General features: G+C 42.4%; 1 protein-coding gene across 1 annotated transcript; it reads left to right on the top strand.

Moving 5' to 3' along the window:
- Positions 1-10,494: 10,494 nt before the first annotated feature.
- On the top strand, positions 10,495-11,805 carry LOC109242028. The gene is made up of 2 exons (XM_019408852.1): positions 10,495-11,034; positions 11,277-11,805. The coding sequence occupies exons 1-2, from the start codon at positions 10,646-10,648 to the stop codon at positions 11,617-11,619; spliced, it is 732 nt and encodes a 243-aa protein (XP_019264397.1). The 5' UTR covers positions 10,495-10,645; the 3' UTR covers positions 11,620-11,805.
- The last annotated feature ends 3,743 nt before the right edge of the window (positions 11,806-15,548 follow it).

Below are 15,548 nucleotides of genomic sequence, written 5' to 3'. Positions count from 1 at the left end.
TATAAAATTAATCAGCAGAAACATCTTTCGAAGCTCGTTACCCGACAAACTTAAATACACATTCTTTTTTACACATAAAAACGCATGCAAATTCATCGTGTAAACCTTTAGGTAGATTCCTGAAGTTTAGACAATGACAATTTTTCTTTGAAGTTCAAAAAAAGTTTCTAAAGGCTTTTCAAACTCCAGAACTCTATCCCGTGTGTTGGAGTTTTGTACGCAGTAAAATCGGAAGGTCCAATTTTCGGCCATTACAACGCCTGAGCAAGCTTTCCAAAGGCTCGAGACTATGGTCGAGAGTTATCCCGAGGGGCCATCAGTGTCCAACCTCGAGGCAGCGCAAGTCGACGGTTATGGTAGAAAAGTGAAAAGTTCCCTAGGCGCACGACTAAGGCTGACAAAGTCTAGAGGGCTAGCTCTGACCCGTATCAAGGCATTAAGTGTCTATAGCTCCCCCATAACTTTGTAATTAATGCATTTGTACTATATTCCCCCTCATATATAAAGGGGAATCCTTGTCATTTTGTAGACATCTAATGCTCAATACTAAATACACAAGAACATTCTCTATGTTTTTTAACATATTCTCTTGATTTTACTACTTCATTTGTTGCTTATATTCATTGTGTTCTATTTATTGTTCTTCATTTATTGCTTATCATTGATCATAAAGGGCCATCATCATAGCTCTCATAACTGTTATCCCCCTCTCAACTGCTCCGAATCGGCCATCCAGCTCGACCCGGAGGCCTCATAATCGACGGCTCGGGACCCCCAATCTCAACTGTTTGGTTCGACTATCATACCGTTTCTAAGCTATAATCCTGATTTCTAACCTTTTACTTAGCATCCATTGCTTAACAACCAGCATAAAAATAGATCACGTATTTTTAGAACCTCATAATCAAATTTAATTATTATTACCATTTTCACGGTAAATAGTTTGGCGCCCACCTGGGGCTAAAAATAATAGTGATTATTTTCTTGCTGGTTTTACTACACAACGCAAGTTATCTTTCACGCTTTTTCTTGCCCAAGATCTTTGATTTCATGTCAAAATGTATAATTCAGTAAACAACAATCTTGAGAACCATGGAGAAAATGGTGTGGATGTTCCAGGTGTTAGTGTACCACCACGAAACCCTATGAACGCACCAGAGCCAATTCCCGTGGACGCGGTCTCACGCGATGCCCAACACGTCGATATATGCTCCCACACTAACAGGAGCGTGCACCAAGGAGACCAACAAGAAGCTCAGAAAACCCCAACGAGGGAAGAACGGGAGGTTAGCCTTCACGTTATGTTTGAAATGTTGCAGGCACAACAGCTGGCTATTGCTCAGCTGCAAAGTCACCAGAAAACTCCTAGCACAGTAGCACCGGGGACAGCTCCCCCAGCCGAGCAGGTACCAGAGAGATCAAGCAACAACAGGTCAGCAGCCGACCCCGCCATCGTAAAGGTTCTCGAGGATCTCACGAGGAGGATCGAATCGGGCGAGAAGAAGATAGAAGCCAAATACAAGAAGGTCAAGACCTACAACTCCAGGGTCGACCAAATTCCGGGCGCACCCCCGATCTTGAAAGGTGTGGATTCAAAGAAGTTCGTACAGAAGCCGTTCCCACAAGAAGCGGCCCGAAACCCACTCCAAAGAAGTTCAGAATGCCAGATCTTCCGAAGTACAACGGAACCTCCGACCCCAATGAGCATGTTACCGCTTACACTTGTGTAGTGAAGCGCAACGACCTAAAAGACGACGAGATCGAGTCCGTCTTACTGAAGAAGTTCGGAGAAACGCTTTCTAAAGGGGCAATGATGTGGTATCACAACCTGGCCCCAAAATCGATAGATTCATTTGCCATGCTGGCAGATTCTTTCATTAAGGCACATGTTGGTGCCATCAAAGTAGCAACAAGGGAATCTGACGTCTTCAAGATTAAGCAGAGGGAGAATGAGATGCTGGGAGAGTTCGTATCTCGCTTTCAAATGGAACGAATGGAACTACCATTGGTCTCCGACGACTGGGCAGTGCATGCCTTCACTCAAGGTCTTAATAAATGGAGCTCGGCGGCTTCGAAGCAGCTGAAACAGAATCTGTTTAAATATCCCGCCATGACCTGGTCGGACGTCCACAACCGATATCAGTCAAAAATCAGGGTCGAGGACGACCAACTAGGAGCCCCCTCAGGCTCGGTATACCTAAGCAGGCTTCTGGCGAAGGAGCCAAAGCCAAACAAAGAAATGTACCGGCCATACACTGAAGACGGGAGAAACGCCTCGAGGCGCAACATACCCCGCAATGATTGAAGGATGGACCAAGGCCAGAATCCTCGGGGACTCATCAACACAGCTAGGTTCGATAGGTACACAGGACCGACAAAGGCACCTCGCCTGTCAGAATACAACTTCAATGTCGACGTATCAGACATCGTATTCGCCATCAGTAAAATCAGAGACACCAGGTGGCCTAAGCCTGTGCAATCAGATCCTTCGCAAAGAAATCATAACTTAGTGTGTGAATTTCACAACACGCACGGCCACAAAACCGAGGATTGCCACCATCTCCAAGAAGAATTAGCCCGGCTACTCGGCAAAGGTCACCTCCGATAATTCCTCAGCGACCGGGCTAAAAATCAGTTCCGGGAAAGAGAGGCGATCAAGAAGAACGAAACAAATGAACACAACATGTCATCCACATGATCTTGGGAGGCATCGACGTCCCACAGGAACCCATGATCAGGAGAACAAAAATATCCATCACTAGAGAAAAGCGAACTCGAGGTTACATACCCGAGGATGCTCTCACATTCAGCGACAAGGACATCGAGACCTTGTCTTAACCTCACAACGACGCACTGGTAATCTCTTTCCTTGTAAATACATTTCAAATTAAACGTGTACTCGTGGATCCAGGTAGCTCGGCCAACATTATCAGGTTGAGGGTGGTAGAGCAGCTCGGGCTGCTCGACCAAATCGTACCCGCCTCTCGAGTCCTCAACGGATTCAACATGGCGAGCGAAACAACAAAAGGGGAAATCACCCTCCCAGTCCAAATTCCATGTCATCGAAGGAGACATGAGATACAACGCCTTGCTCGGAAGGCCATGGATACACTGCATGATAACGGTACCATCAACCCTTCATCAAATGATGAAGTTCCCGACAAAGGATGGGATAAAAACCGTCTACGGGGAACAGCATGCGGCAAGAGAAATGTTCGCAGTACACGATGTAGCGCTGACACCAGTACCTCTACCTTCAAAAGAACCAAAGGATAAGCAAACAGTGAAATAGCGAAAACGAGCTACATACTCGGCTAAGTAGGAACCGAACTAAGCAAATGACTGTACCGCGTCCTCATCACAAGCGACTGAAACATATCAGGGCTCGAAACATCACCGACACATTCTACACTAAGGTATGACCGTCTCCCTTTTCTTTCAATTACACTCTGCGCTAACCTGAGTGCAGGTATTCGATCAAATCGGCCGACGCGCTTCCCAACTCGAAGGCCTTAGGTTTCAAAAGCATGCGTTGCACTCTTTTCCTTCGACCGGGTTTTTATCACAAAAAGGGTTTTACCGGCAAGGTTTTTAACGAGGCAACATCCATATGCTACCTAAGGAATACCCAACAAGTATTCATGGCTTCTTTTGCAGTCAACCTCGAATACTGAGGGGCATCGCCCCGGAAGGTCACCTACTCGGAAAAGCCAAGATACGCTAAATGGGATCTCAATAGGAAAATGATGTACCAGGCCAAACGGTCGAACGAACCATGTCCGGATAGAATAGCCAGGCCCCCGACAACAATAACATGTATACTTGTACCAAGTAATCGAAGAATACTTTCCATCAAAGCATTTCACACTTCAAAAGAAACTCGACATTTCTGTAAAAACCGCTCCTCTGTCAAAAACGTCCCGAATACTTGGGGACTGGCGTCAACAACTCGAAGCAATGCGACCCCAGGGTCAGAGCTCCTAACTCGTAAGCCCTCAATGAGGAAACATCAAGATCATAGATCAGCTCCAGAGCCAAAAATATCCCAAACACTCGGGGACTGGCGTCAAAAACTCAAGGCCACATGACCTCCGGGTCGGAAGCCCCGAAATCGTAAGCCCTCAATAAGGCAATACCAAGTTTACAAGTAATGGCTCCCGAGCCAAGGAACCCTCGATGACTCGGGGACCGTCGCCAATCACCACTTATTAACAACTCGAGGCCATAAGACCCCTAGCAGGCAGCCTCGGTCTCGTAACACCTACATAAGGCAAAAACAATATCTGTAAGACCTCAAACAAGGCATGAACCAAACTTGTACCAAGTGAGCAACTACAATACCTGTAAGACCTCAAGCAAGGCATGAGCCATACTTGTACCAAGTATCCAAAACTGTAAGACCTCAAAGGCATGTAAAACTTTTAAGACCTTACTAATGTTATAAACCCGATCTCAAGGTTAAGGCTATATATCGAACTTGTAAGACCCCTAAAAGGCATATCCTCGATATAGACGTCAAAACTACTTCACTCGGGACTGAAAGGCTTCGGCTAAACACAAATGACTACAGTCACAAGGCTGTACCAGCCAAACTAACGCGACTCGAGGATGCCCGACCGTCGCTACAAAATCATAGGCCTTCAATTACTTCGAATCTACTTCGAAAAGAACTGGTTAAACATGCTACCCTTGACATAGGCAAAAGAGCTTCGACCACGTCAGCTCCAAATTACAGGCTTCGAGCTACTCAGCCACCGAGCCAAACCTCTCGAGGTGATCGATCATCGCCACATAATGACTCATAATCGATGTTTTATCAAACCGTCGAAGAGTCAGGCAAACACAATTTCAAAAATCCTTAATGAGGGAAAAATAAAGCCTACATAAAAGGTCGCATCGACCCAAAGCGTAAGAGCCACTGTTGCCAGCTCACATTAAAGGTCGCATCAACCCAAAAGTGTAAGAGCCATTGACGCCAGCTCACATTAAAGGTCGCATCGACCCAAAGCATAAGAGTCACTATCGCCAGCTCACATTAAAGGTCACATCGACCCAAAAGCGTAAGAGCCATTGACGCGAGCTCACATTAAAGGTCGCATCGACCCAAAAGCGTAAGAGCCACTGTCGCCAACACACATAAAAGGTCGTACCGACCCAATGCGTAAGAGCCTAAGGGCCAGCTTGAAATTTAAAAACTTGAGGGTCGAATGAGCTCGAGTCGATACCCGACTCGGAGACTAAACCCAAAACAGTTGACCAAACATGCCCAAGAGCAAAAGCGTAAGAGCTCGAACGCCGACTTATACTAAAAGGTCACATCGGCCAAGCGCATAAGAGCCTACGGGCCAGCCCAACGAGCCTCAAGGCCATACTATGAATCTAAGGATTCCTTCTAACTCAAAGACCAGTTCATCTGGCTAAATTCAAGGCAAAAAGAAATGCAGAAGAAATAAAACCGCAAGGTTTCCTTTTATAAACATATGCGAGAAAATACAAGCTCCATTTACTAATGTACTTTGAAAGTACTATATACAGAATCAGAAAATGAAATCTACATCCCCCTTGGGGAATATGGCCTGTCGGCCTCATCCTCGCTATCCTCGGCGTCGGACATAAGTAACTTAGCACCACGTTCATCCGCCCTCGCCCGCTTCACCTCTTCCGAGAGGTCAAAGCCCCTAGCATGGATCCCCTAGAGGGTTTTTCTTCGAGACTTACACCGAGCATATTCCTTGATCCTATCCTCGCGGACAAAAGTCTTCCTCAGCTCAGCTTGAGCATCGACATCATCCCTCAAATAGACCGCCACTTTCTGGTCAGCCTTGGTTCGGCTCATTACGGCTTCAGCCCGGGTATCCACAACCTCGGCCTTTATCTTGAAAAGCTCAGACTCGAGCTTCGTAATCATATTTGTTCTAACCGAGCTATTATCACGAAAGAAGCGAAGATGAACCTCAAAAGCGGAGGCTTTAGCCAGAGCACCTTTCCCCGCTAAAGCCTGAACGTCCGCCTGAGCCTTTAACTTATCATACTCGCACTTGGCTCGGCCAGCTTCGTTCCAAAGGCGCTCTAGGCCCTCCATCTTTTTCTACAACTGAAATAAATGAAACATTATCCTCAGGAGCTAGAAGAAGGAACACACACTCCCTTGGAATATAAACTACCTGCTCCTTCAGGTAGCTCTCGTAATCCAAGCTTCGGCTCGCCTCTTACCATAATCGTGCCAACTCGATTTCCCTTGAGTCATAAAGGAGCCTAAGGGATTTCTCCCCATCCAAAGCTTTTCGCAGCCTGGCCTCACAGCGAAGTAGCTCGGACCTAAGCTTATCAAAGGCCTGCAAAAGAAAACTCAATAAGAAAGGGAAGGCGCGAAATTCAAAAGGCCTATGCCAAAACTCACCGCAGAATGAAGCCGTTGAGCTTCCTCGATGGTCGAGCGCACATCTGCTAGTCTAGCTCCCTCAGCCCCAGAAGAGCTGATCCCGATCAGGCCATGGTAGCTCAGCGTATACGGTCCCGAGTTTTGAGTATCTCTCGAAGCACCTTCGATGGGAGACAGAGTCGGCGGCAGATAACCCTCATGACTCGAAGCACCGTCCACGGAAAAGGAAGACGACGATGGAGGAGAAACCGCCTTTCTAAAACCGAAAATCACGGGCGTAGCAGGCTCGGTCAATACATCCTCTCTGAGCTCCCGATCTGGGTTAGCTATGCTTTGAACACTGTCGCCCTGCAAAGGCATTTCTGCTCAGTGTTATCATTCTTTAGCCCAGAAGCTGGCAATCCTTCTCCTTCTCCGAGAGGGCATGCCCTCGCCCCAAGAAACTCCCTGATGCCTACAATCAAGAGTCAGTACGCAGAAAGAGAAAGTGCCTTTCCAAATGAAAAAGGAGGGAACAAATCACACAACATGTACCGTGATGTTTTGCTTCCCATCTACCCCGAGACAAAGCTCGCCACTTACGCTCATCACAAGTCGAGTGCGTCACTGACTCCCAATCCCAATCCGGCAGATCAGGGACCTCGCACGGCATCCATGAAATTGCTACAGAAGAGGAAGGGAAGTCGCATTCACGGAACCCACCTTCACTATAATTAAAAAACTACGGAGGCACTAGTGTACCACTTACGTGTAAAATTCCATTCCTCAGGGAATGGCATGAACTCCACGGGGATAATATCAACAGTCCGTACTCGGACGAATCGGCTCATCCGCTCCCGATCTCCGTCTTCTTCATCATCAACAATGAAAGGCGTGGTCGACCGGCATCGTAAGGTTAGCAGACCTCGATGGTGAAAAGGCCGGTACATCCTGATAAGATGACTGAGCGTGAATTTAAGCCCTGCCTTCTCCGCAAAGAACTTCATCGTCAACACTATCCACCAAAATGACGGGTGAATATGCACCAAGGTGACCTGATAATTTCGAAAGAAGTCAAGCACAACCCTATCAAGGGGGCCCAGTGTAAAAGGATACGTGTACACATTCAAAAAACCCTCGACACGGTCCGCGATGCTCTCTTCTAGGGAAGGTATCTGCAGTACTACCTTTTCCCCCCATCCACAGTCTTTCTTCACCGACTCAAAGTGTCTCTCTCCTATCAAAGAAGTAAACTTCAAGGTATGTTCCCGTTGACCCTGAGCATCGGGAGACCTTTCTGATGAGAAGTCCCCTTTCAAAGCAAAATGCCCCGAGGCAGGCCCGCCTGTCATCAGCGGCGCTCCGCCAACAAGGCAATAACCGGAGGCAAAACTCTCTCCCCCTTGCCGGACGGATCTTGATGTAGCAGCCATGACTATGGAAAAGAGGATAACTACTCAGAATGGCGGAATCTTCAAAAGGGCAAAGACGACCCTATATATGGAAAAAGCGGTGACGATCTGCCTGCCTCAAATGCTGATTAAAAATACTGGCCAAAGCTTTAATCACTTAGGGAATACATGCTGGCAGAATCGCCTCGGTCACTTCATAACCATGTCGTACACTTGATGCCGCCTCAAGATGGTACCCGATCTCGAGGACCTCCATCAAAAGAAGATAGACTCCAAGGAGCCATTAATATCATTACAAGTCCTGAGATAGTACCCGATCTCGAGGACCTCCACCAAAAAGAAGATAGGCTCCAAAAATCCATTAATATCAGTGCAACTCTTGAGATGGTACCCGATCTCGAAGACCTCCACCAAAAAGAAGATAGGCTCCAAGAAGCCATTTAAATCGTTACAAATCCTAAGATGGTACCCGATCTCGAGGACCTTTACCAAAAAGAAGATAGGCTCCAAGAAGCCATTAATATCACTGCAAGTCCCGAGATGGTACCCGATCTCGAGGGCCTCTCTCAAGAAGAATTAAGCTCTAAAATGAGCCGCTCATATATAAGCTTGACCTCGAGGTGGCACCCTTCTTCGAGAATTCCAGCTATTGCGAGTACAGATCGTCTACTCGATTCTCCGGACCTCGAACTACCTAAGCTCGAGCCAACTCCCGCTCAAAAGCTACCGATAAAGCCTTGGGGCTATCTTTCGTCTTCAGATCAAGCTATCTCTATTCTCAGACACCCAAGCAAACTCCCTCTCGAGGAGTATCACGGGGTTTAAATAGCTAAGTTTCATTCCGAAAGTTCGAAGCCATACTCTCATTCAACTCGAAGCCAGGAATCCTGACGGCCCGAGTTCATCAACCCAATCCAGAACCGGTCCAAGGAACGGCAAAAGTTTCTACGGGGAATTGTATTAATCAATCAAGAGCCAGAGAAATGCTTACGCCCAGGCTCGGTATTCGTACCGGTCAGTAGAATCACGCATTCAGATTCTTTGAAAGTGTAGATAAAGGGTGGCAGTGTAACCGGCGGCCTTATCAATGCCCTTGAAAGACGTATCAGCAGGCACAATCAATGCATTTTTTGGGAACCGAATCGACGGCGATATTATCGCTTTGGAGAATAAGAATCGGCAGGACATTGAATGAAACTGAAAAGATGAACCGATGGGACTCCTCAGTTATCACAAAGGCTCACACCATAAGTATGAGATCATTGCGGCAAGTTCGAAGAGATGGATATCAAAGTTGTTTCCTATCGTTCCACTCTAAGAAACGCGGGGACTATCTGTATGCGGTAAAATCGGAGGGTCCAATTTTTGGCCATTACAACGCCTCGTGAGCAAGCTTTCCAAAGGCTCGAGACTACGGTTGAGAGTTATCCCGAGGGGCCATCGGTGTCCAACCTCGAGGGAGCGCAAGTCGACGGTTATGGTAGAAAAGTGGGAAGTTCCCTAAGCGCACGACTAAGGCTGACAAAGTCTAGAGGCTAGCTCTGACCCGTATCAGGGCATTAAGTGTCTATACCTTCCCCATATCTTTGTAATTAATGCATTTGTACTATGTTCCTCCTCATATATAAAGGAAAATCCTTGTCATTTTGTAGACATCTGATGCTCAATACTAAATACACAAGAACATTCTCTCTGCTCTTTAACATATTCTCTTGATTTTACTACTTCATTTGTTGCTTATATTCATTGTGTTCTATTTATTATTCTTCATTTATTGCTTATCATTGATCATAAAGGGCCATCATCATAGCTCTCAGAACTGCTATCCCCCTTTCAACTGTCCCGAATCGGCCATCCAGCTCGACCCCGAGGCCTCACAATTGACGGCTCGGGACCCCCGATCTTAATTGTTTGGTTCGACTATCATAACGTTTTTAAGCTATAATCCTGATTTCTAACCTTTTACTTAGCATCCATTGCTAACAACCAGCATAAAAATAGGTTACGTATTTCTAGAACCTCATAATCAAATTTAATTGTTATTACCATTTTCACGGTAAACAAGTTTCACTTGCAATAGTTTAACATTTATTAAGTTTTAAATTTTTGGATACCATCCTAGTTTTATTTGCGGCAATTCAAATTCCATGAAGTTTTCTCTGAAGTTTGTGTAGCTATTTTTCAACTATTTCGGTACCATTTTAAAATGTGGCTATTTTGCAATTATTTTACAAACTACTTTGCAAATGCTAGCCCTGTGCACCCTCCACAAGCCACATACAATATAGGACCGCCCACCGCTTATACCACTAATGTAATTTTATTTGTCAAAGGTTATTTACTTTATTTTATAAATTATTATAAATTTTTGTGATTATCAATAATTATCTTTAAAAAATTCTTAAGTGATCTACTAGTGTAAAAGAAATTTAATATAGAGTTAACCTTCAAAGAAAATAAAACACAAATTTCGCTACATGATGCGGAATGAAATCTCTTCAACCGCGGATGAAGAAATATTGTTCATAAAAGCTGGTTGCACATGATGTCTATTCATAAGCTTTTGGATAAACCCACACGAAACTTCCTTAATCCATCTTCAGTACAAGTTATCTTTTCCTTCAAAAATTTGGGAGCGCAGGTATCTAAATGACGTGCCTTAAGGTTAACCTATTACCAGAAATATATAGAAAGAACTAAGTCAAATATATCCATATTCTAACTTGTCCTAAACCTTAGAACTACCCCTCAAAACTATACAAAGAATCTCTAGCCACACACTTAATTTCCTTTCCTACAAAACATACCAAAACCAAATTCCATAACAAAAGTTTTCCAGCTTTCCAAAAATATTGCGATAATTTCCAAAAGTATGGAATCCATCGGGTCTAGCTCTACGCCTTCCGACCACCACGACCACCGTCATAGCCGCCATCTAATGCCAACACAACCAGTCGCCGACAGGATCATCCGTGCCGTGAGCCACCATCTCCGCCTCCTCCACCACTCCGACACCACTTTCTTCATCTTAGGCGCAACCGGAAATGTATATACCGTTAACCTCTCCACCACCCCATCATGCAGCTGTCCTGATCGAACCACCCCATGCAAACACATCCTCTTTGTCCTCATCCGCGTATTGGGTGTCTCAATCGACGACACGTGTATTCTCCGGCGAACTATCCGGCCATGCGAGCTCCAACGCCTTCTCAGCTTACCCATCTCCACTGAATCTCTAGCAAACCCTAACGTTCGAGAAAGGTTAGAAGGACCACAATTCTAACTAATATTTAAATTATATCATGTCTCGACATGCTCCTCACACCTCTGTTTAATTCTCTTTCATTAGCCAAACAAGTGAAAATATAGTAGTAGTAGTATTTATTTTGGCGAGAGTGTGATTTAAACTCAGGACCTCTTGTCTACTCTAATATCATAGTATTAAATTATATAACTATATCGTAGCCTAATTTTAATTATTTAATTATATTATGTCTTAACAGGTTTCACCAGACGTATTTTAAGGAACGACCAAAAAGTTCGCCGTTGAGAATAGAGATAGAAGACGGTGTTACATGTCCGGTGTGTTTGGAAGAGATATCGATGAATAAGGGAGAAAGAGTGGCAGCTTGTGGGACATGTAGAAATCCATTGCATGAAGAATGTTTGATGCAATGGAAGAGAAGTAACAGAAGAAGATCAATTAGTTGTGTGATATGCAGGGCAAGGTGGAGAGATGTGAGAGCTGAGCAAGAAGCTGAGAGGTATTTGAATTTGTCTGCTTATATTGGCGGCGATAATGGCATGCATATTGTGGAAGATCAGCACAGCTACTGTGGGGATTAGGCCTTTGACAATTCAAAAAGAATTGCTGACCTTATTAACTATAATGTTAAACTAGTTTAGTAGTACAATTTGTATATATATCCCTTTTATTTTTATAAAGTTTATATTAGGATTTGACCAATTGTACTATATATCTGCAAATGTAAATTCAAGTATTGGGATATTGAGAAAGAAGAAATGACTTGCTGCGCAAAAAATTCTGTTTTCTAGCTCGTTACATCACAATTTAACGTAACAAAAGGATTTTTCTTTTTCTTTGGTAATTTTGGATGGTAAAACAATCTTGTCCATTTAGTATAAATAATAGCAAATTTTAACACTAGTACATATTAGAGGGAGAACTTTACCAGGTTCTCATTTTCATGCATTTTCGTTAATGTTTCTACCTTTTTAATATAATACTATAATACCAAATCAATGTATGATTTATGTTTCTCAATAAATATATTCTCTTTACATACTTATTTTTAGTTATATATAATTTTTTAATAAGAGGTCTTTATTTTTACACAAGAGATATAAAATAACATACAACAATATTAAAGAAATGTAGCTCAAAGTAACAATGTAAAACAACAAGATAAGTAGAATAAGAGAAGAAGAGATAACTTTCTTATTTCATCAAATGTTCAAGTGTATCCCATATCACATTTCATTCCTCTATTTATACTATTACATAGAAGGTTATAAAATGATTGTCTTAAACATGACATTAACTATTGAGATCATGGGGGAAGATCATGGGGAGGGGTTATGGAGGTGTGGGAGTTACAATCATAATAGCGATGAGTAGTGGGAGGTTATTTACATCATGGGTGAAAGTAGTGGGAGTAGTGGACATCCACATTTACTAAAGATTTTATAACACTCCTCCTTGGATGTCCAAAAATAAATAATATGCCTCGTTAAAACCTTACTAAGAAAAAACCCTGTGGGAAAAAAATCTTAGTGAAGGAAAAAGAGTACACATATCTGTAATACGCTTTATTTGCTGCCTCGTTAAAAACCTTACCAGGAAAACCTAGTGGGACAAAACCTAGGCTAAGGGAAAAAGAGTACAGCGTGTATCTTACTCCCCCTCATGAAAACATCACTTTATTTCTCGAAGATGCCGCATTCCGATCTTCTGTCTCAACTTCTCAAATGTTGATGTTGGTAATGCCTTAGTGAACATACCAACTAAATTTTCACATGAACGAATGTGTTGAACATTAATTTCACCATTTTGTTGAAGATCATGCGTGAAAAAGAACTTTGGTGAAATGTGCTTTGTTCTGTCTCCTTTGATGTATCCTCCTTTCAGTTGAGCGATGCAAGCAGCATTGTCTTCATATAGTGTAGTTGGATTATCCTTTTTCATAAGAAAACCACACATTTCCTGAATATGTTGAGTCATTGATCTCAACCAAATACATTCCCGACTAGCTTCATGAATGGCTATTATCTCAACATAATTTGAAGATGTGGCAGCTATTGTTTGTTTCATTGAACGCCATGATATAGCTGTACCTCCATATGTAAACAAATAGCTTGTTTGAGATCAGGTTTTATGTGGATTAGACAAATAACCTGCATCGGCATAGCCAATCATTTCTAACTTGAATTCATTAGAATAAAACAATCCCATATCTATAGTTCCCCGAAGATATCTAAATATATGCTTAACACCATTCCAATGTCTTCTTGTTGGGGAGGAGCTGAATCTTGCTAATAAGCTTATTGCAAAAGCAATATCTGGTCGGGTATTGTTGGCAAGATACATCAGTGCCCCAATTGCACTAAGATATGAAGTTTCATCACCAACGAGCTCTACATCATTTTCTTGAGGCCGAAATGGATCTTTATTTATATCAAGCGATCTCACAATTCCATTGGCGTAATGGATGTGCATTATCCATGTAAAATCACTTTAAAACCTTTTCAGTCTATGTCGATTGATGGACAAGAATTCCATTTGGTACATGCTCAATTTGTAGCCCAAGACAAAATTTTGTCTTACCAAGATCTTTCATTTCAATTTCTTTCTTCAAACACTCTACAGCCTTTGGAAGCTTTTTAGAAGTGCCAATGATATTCAAGTCATCAACATACACAGCTATGATGACAAATTCAGATCCAGACCTCTTAATAAAGACACAAGGGAAAATAGGGTCATTTTTGTACCCTTCCTTTAGCAAATACTCGCTAAGGCGATTGTACCACATCCTCCCTGATTGCTTCAATCCGTATAAGGATTTCTGAAGCTTTATTGAACAAGTTTCTCTTGAACTTTTATGTGCTTCAGGAAATTTAAATCCTTCGGGGATTTTTGTAAAAATTTCATTGTCTAGTGAGCCATATAAGTAGGTTGTGACAACATCCATCAACCGCATATCAAGTTTTTCATGGACTGCCAGATTTATTAGATACCTGAAGGTAATTGCATCTACCATAGGAGAATATGTCTCCATATAATCAATGTCATGCCTTTGCGAAAACCCTTGTGCCACAAGTCGTGCTTTATATCTTACGACTTCACCTTTCTCATTTCGTTTTCGCACAAAAATCCATTTGTACCCCACTGGCTTGACACCTTCGGGCGTTCGGACTATTGGTCCTGTTACACCCCATATTTTCGTACATGAAAGTACGCCATAAATAAATTGATGGAAGCTCGGGAAATGACATGTCACATCCCACATTTTCATACGTTAAAGTTTCGTCGTAAGTTAATCGACGTAAGTTTAGGAATGAGATTATTTTGAGGTTATAAGTATTATGCTATTGCAAGCAAGTGATAAGTAAATTCGTGAAGGTAAGAGGGTAAGCAAATCGATGAAAATGAATTTCGTCGAAGTTTGGCATTTTGAGATAAAATATTGTCCGGACTATAAATATCCGATATCGGACTAGTGCCATATAGGGTACTACATGGCCATGATAGTAAGGTGTATAAAGTGTATTAAAAGTGAGTAGCGTTTTAAGTTAATTGAGATAATTTATAATTATGTGGATATTTGGTTAATTGTGAGTTTTTGATGGAAAATTAACCATGTAATTAAGGAAATGGGTGGATAAAATTTGGATAGATTTAAACCCACCAAAACGTGGCAGCAACTCATGTCTTAACTGATGACTATTAAATTATAAAATAATGTGTCATATTTGGAGGGAATTGTTGGCCAAGTAAGCCACAAAGTGGGCCCCACAAGCTTACAGATTTAAGAGACTATCTTACCTTATCAATATTGTATACAAAATTGCTAACTAACGGATAAGGGCTCAAAGTTTTTGTTTAAAACTTCATAACATGTACAGAACGTGAGAATTGGCATTTTGGCTTCTTTGGACTTTAGACATTCAAGCAGTAATTTGATAATGATTTCCTATTGCAAAGGTTACAAAACAAACAGAATTCAAAACATATACAAGAATTCCAACGTTAGCAACCAAAATTCCAACGAGATTTCTTAGCACCTTAGCAACGTGAGATTTTGCGATTCTAAGGGAGTACGGTGCAACCTTTTCCAAGAATATCATACGGATTTTTCCCTACTCAGGTATGTTAAGGCTATCCCTTATTTCTTTTTGACATGATCTATACGACATGAACGAAACGAGCAAATGCACAACTTTCATAAATGACTCTATTAATAGAAATACTAGAGATGCTTATGTTCTTGATTTCCCATGTGTCATATTATTCTATCATCTGTTCATGGGTCTCAAAAATATGTAAGTTGGTAAAGTTTATTTCATGATATTAATNTGGGATCCAGAGAGACCATGTCTTCATCCATAGGATCCCAAGTACCCGGATCGATCAAAAGTTCAATTCTATCTGAACTACTCATTTCATGATATTAATCAGAGGTATAATGGTCTTATGACGTACTGAGAGATTTTATTAACGTATTTCATATGCATTTCATGTATTTATACATGCACAT

Source organism: Nicotiana attenuata, unplaced genomic scaffold (genome assembly GCF_001879085.1).
Source record: "Nicotiana attenuata strain UT unplaced genomic scaffold, NIATTr2, whole genome shotgun sequence".
Classification (NCBI taxonomy): Eukaryota; Viridiplantae; Streptophyta; class Magnoliopsida; order Solanales; family Solanaceae; genus Nicotiana; species Nicotiana attenuata.
The sequence above is the reverse complement of the archived record's forward strand: the minus strand, read 5'-3'. Positions and strand labels throughout refer to the sequence as shown.

Bases quoted from the DNA above. Each gene is read 5' to 3' on its own strand.
- LOC109242028 (XM_019408852.1), top strand. From the start codon at position 10,646: ATGGAATCCATCGGGTCTAGCTCTACGCCTTCCGACCACCACGACCAC. The intron at 11,035-11,276 runs GTTAGAAGGACC...ATGTCTTAACAG, and splicing joins AACCCTAACGTTCGAGAAAG to GTTTCACCAGACGTATTTTA.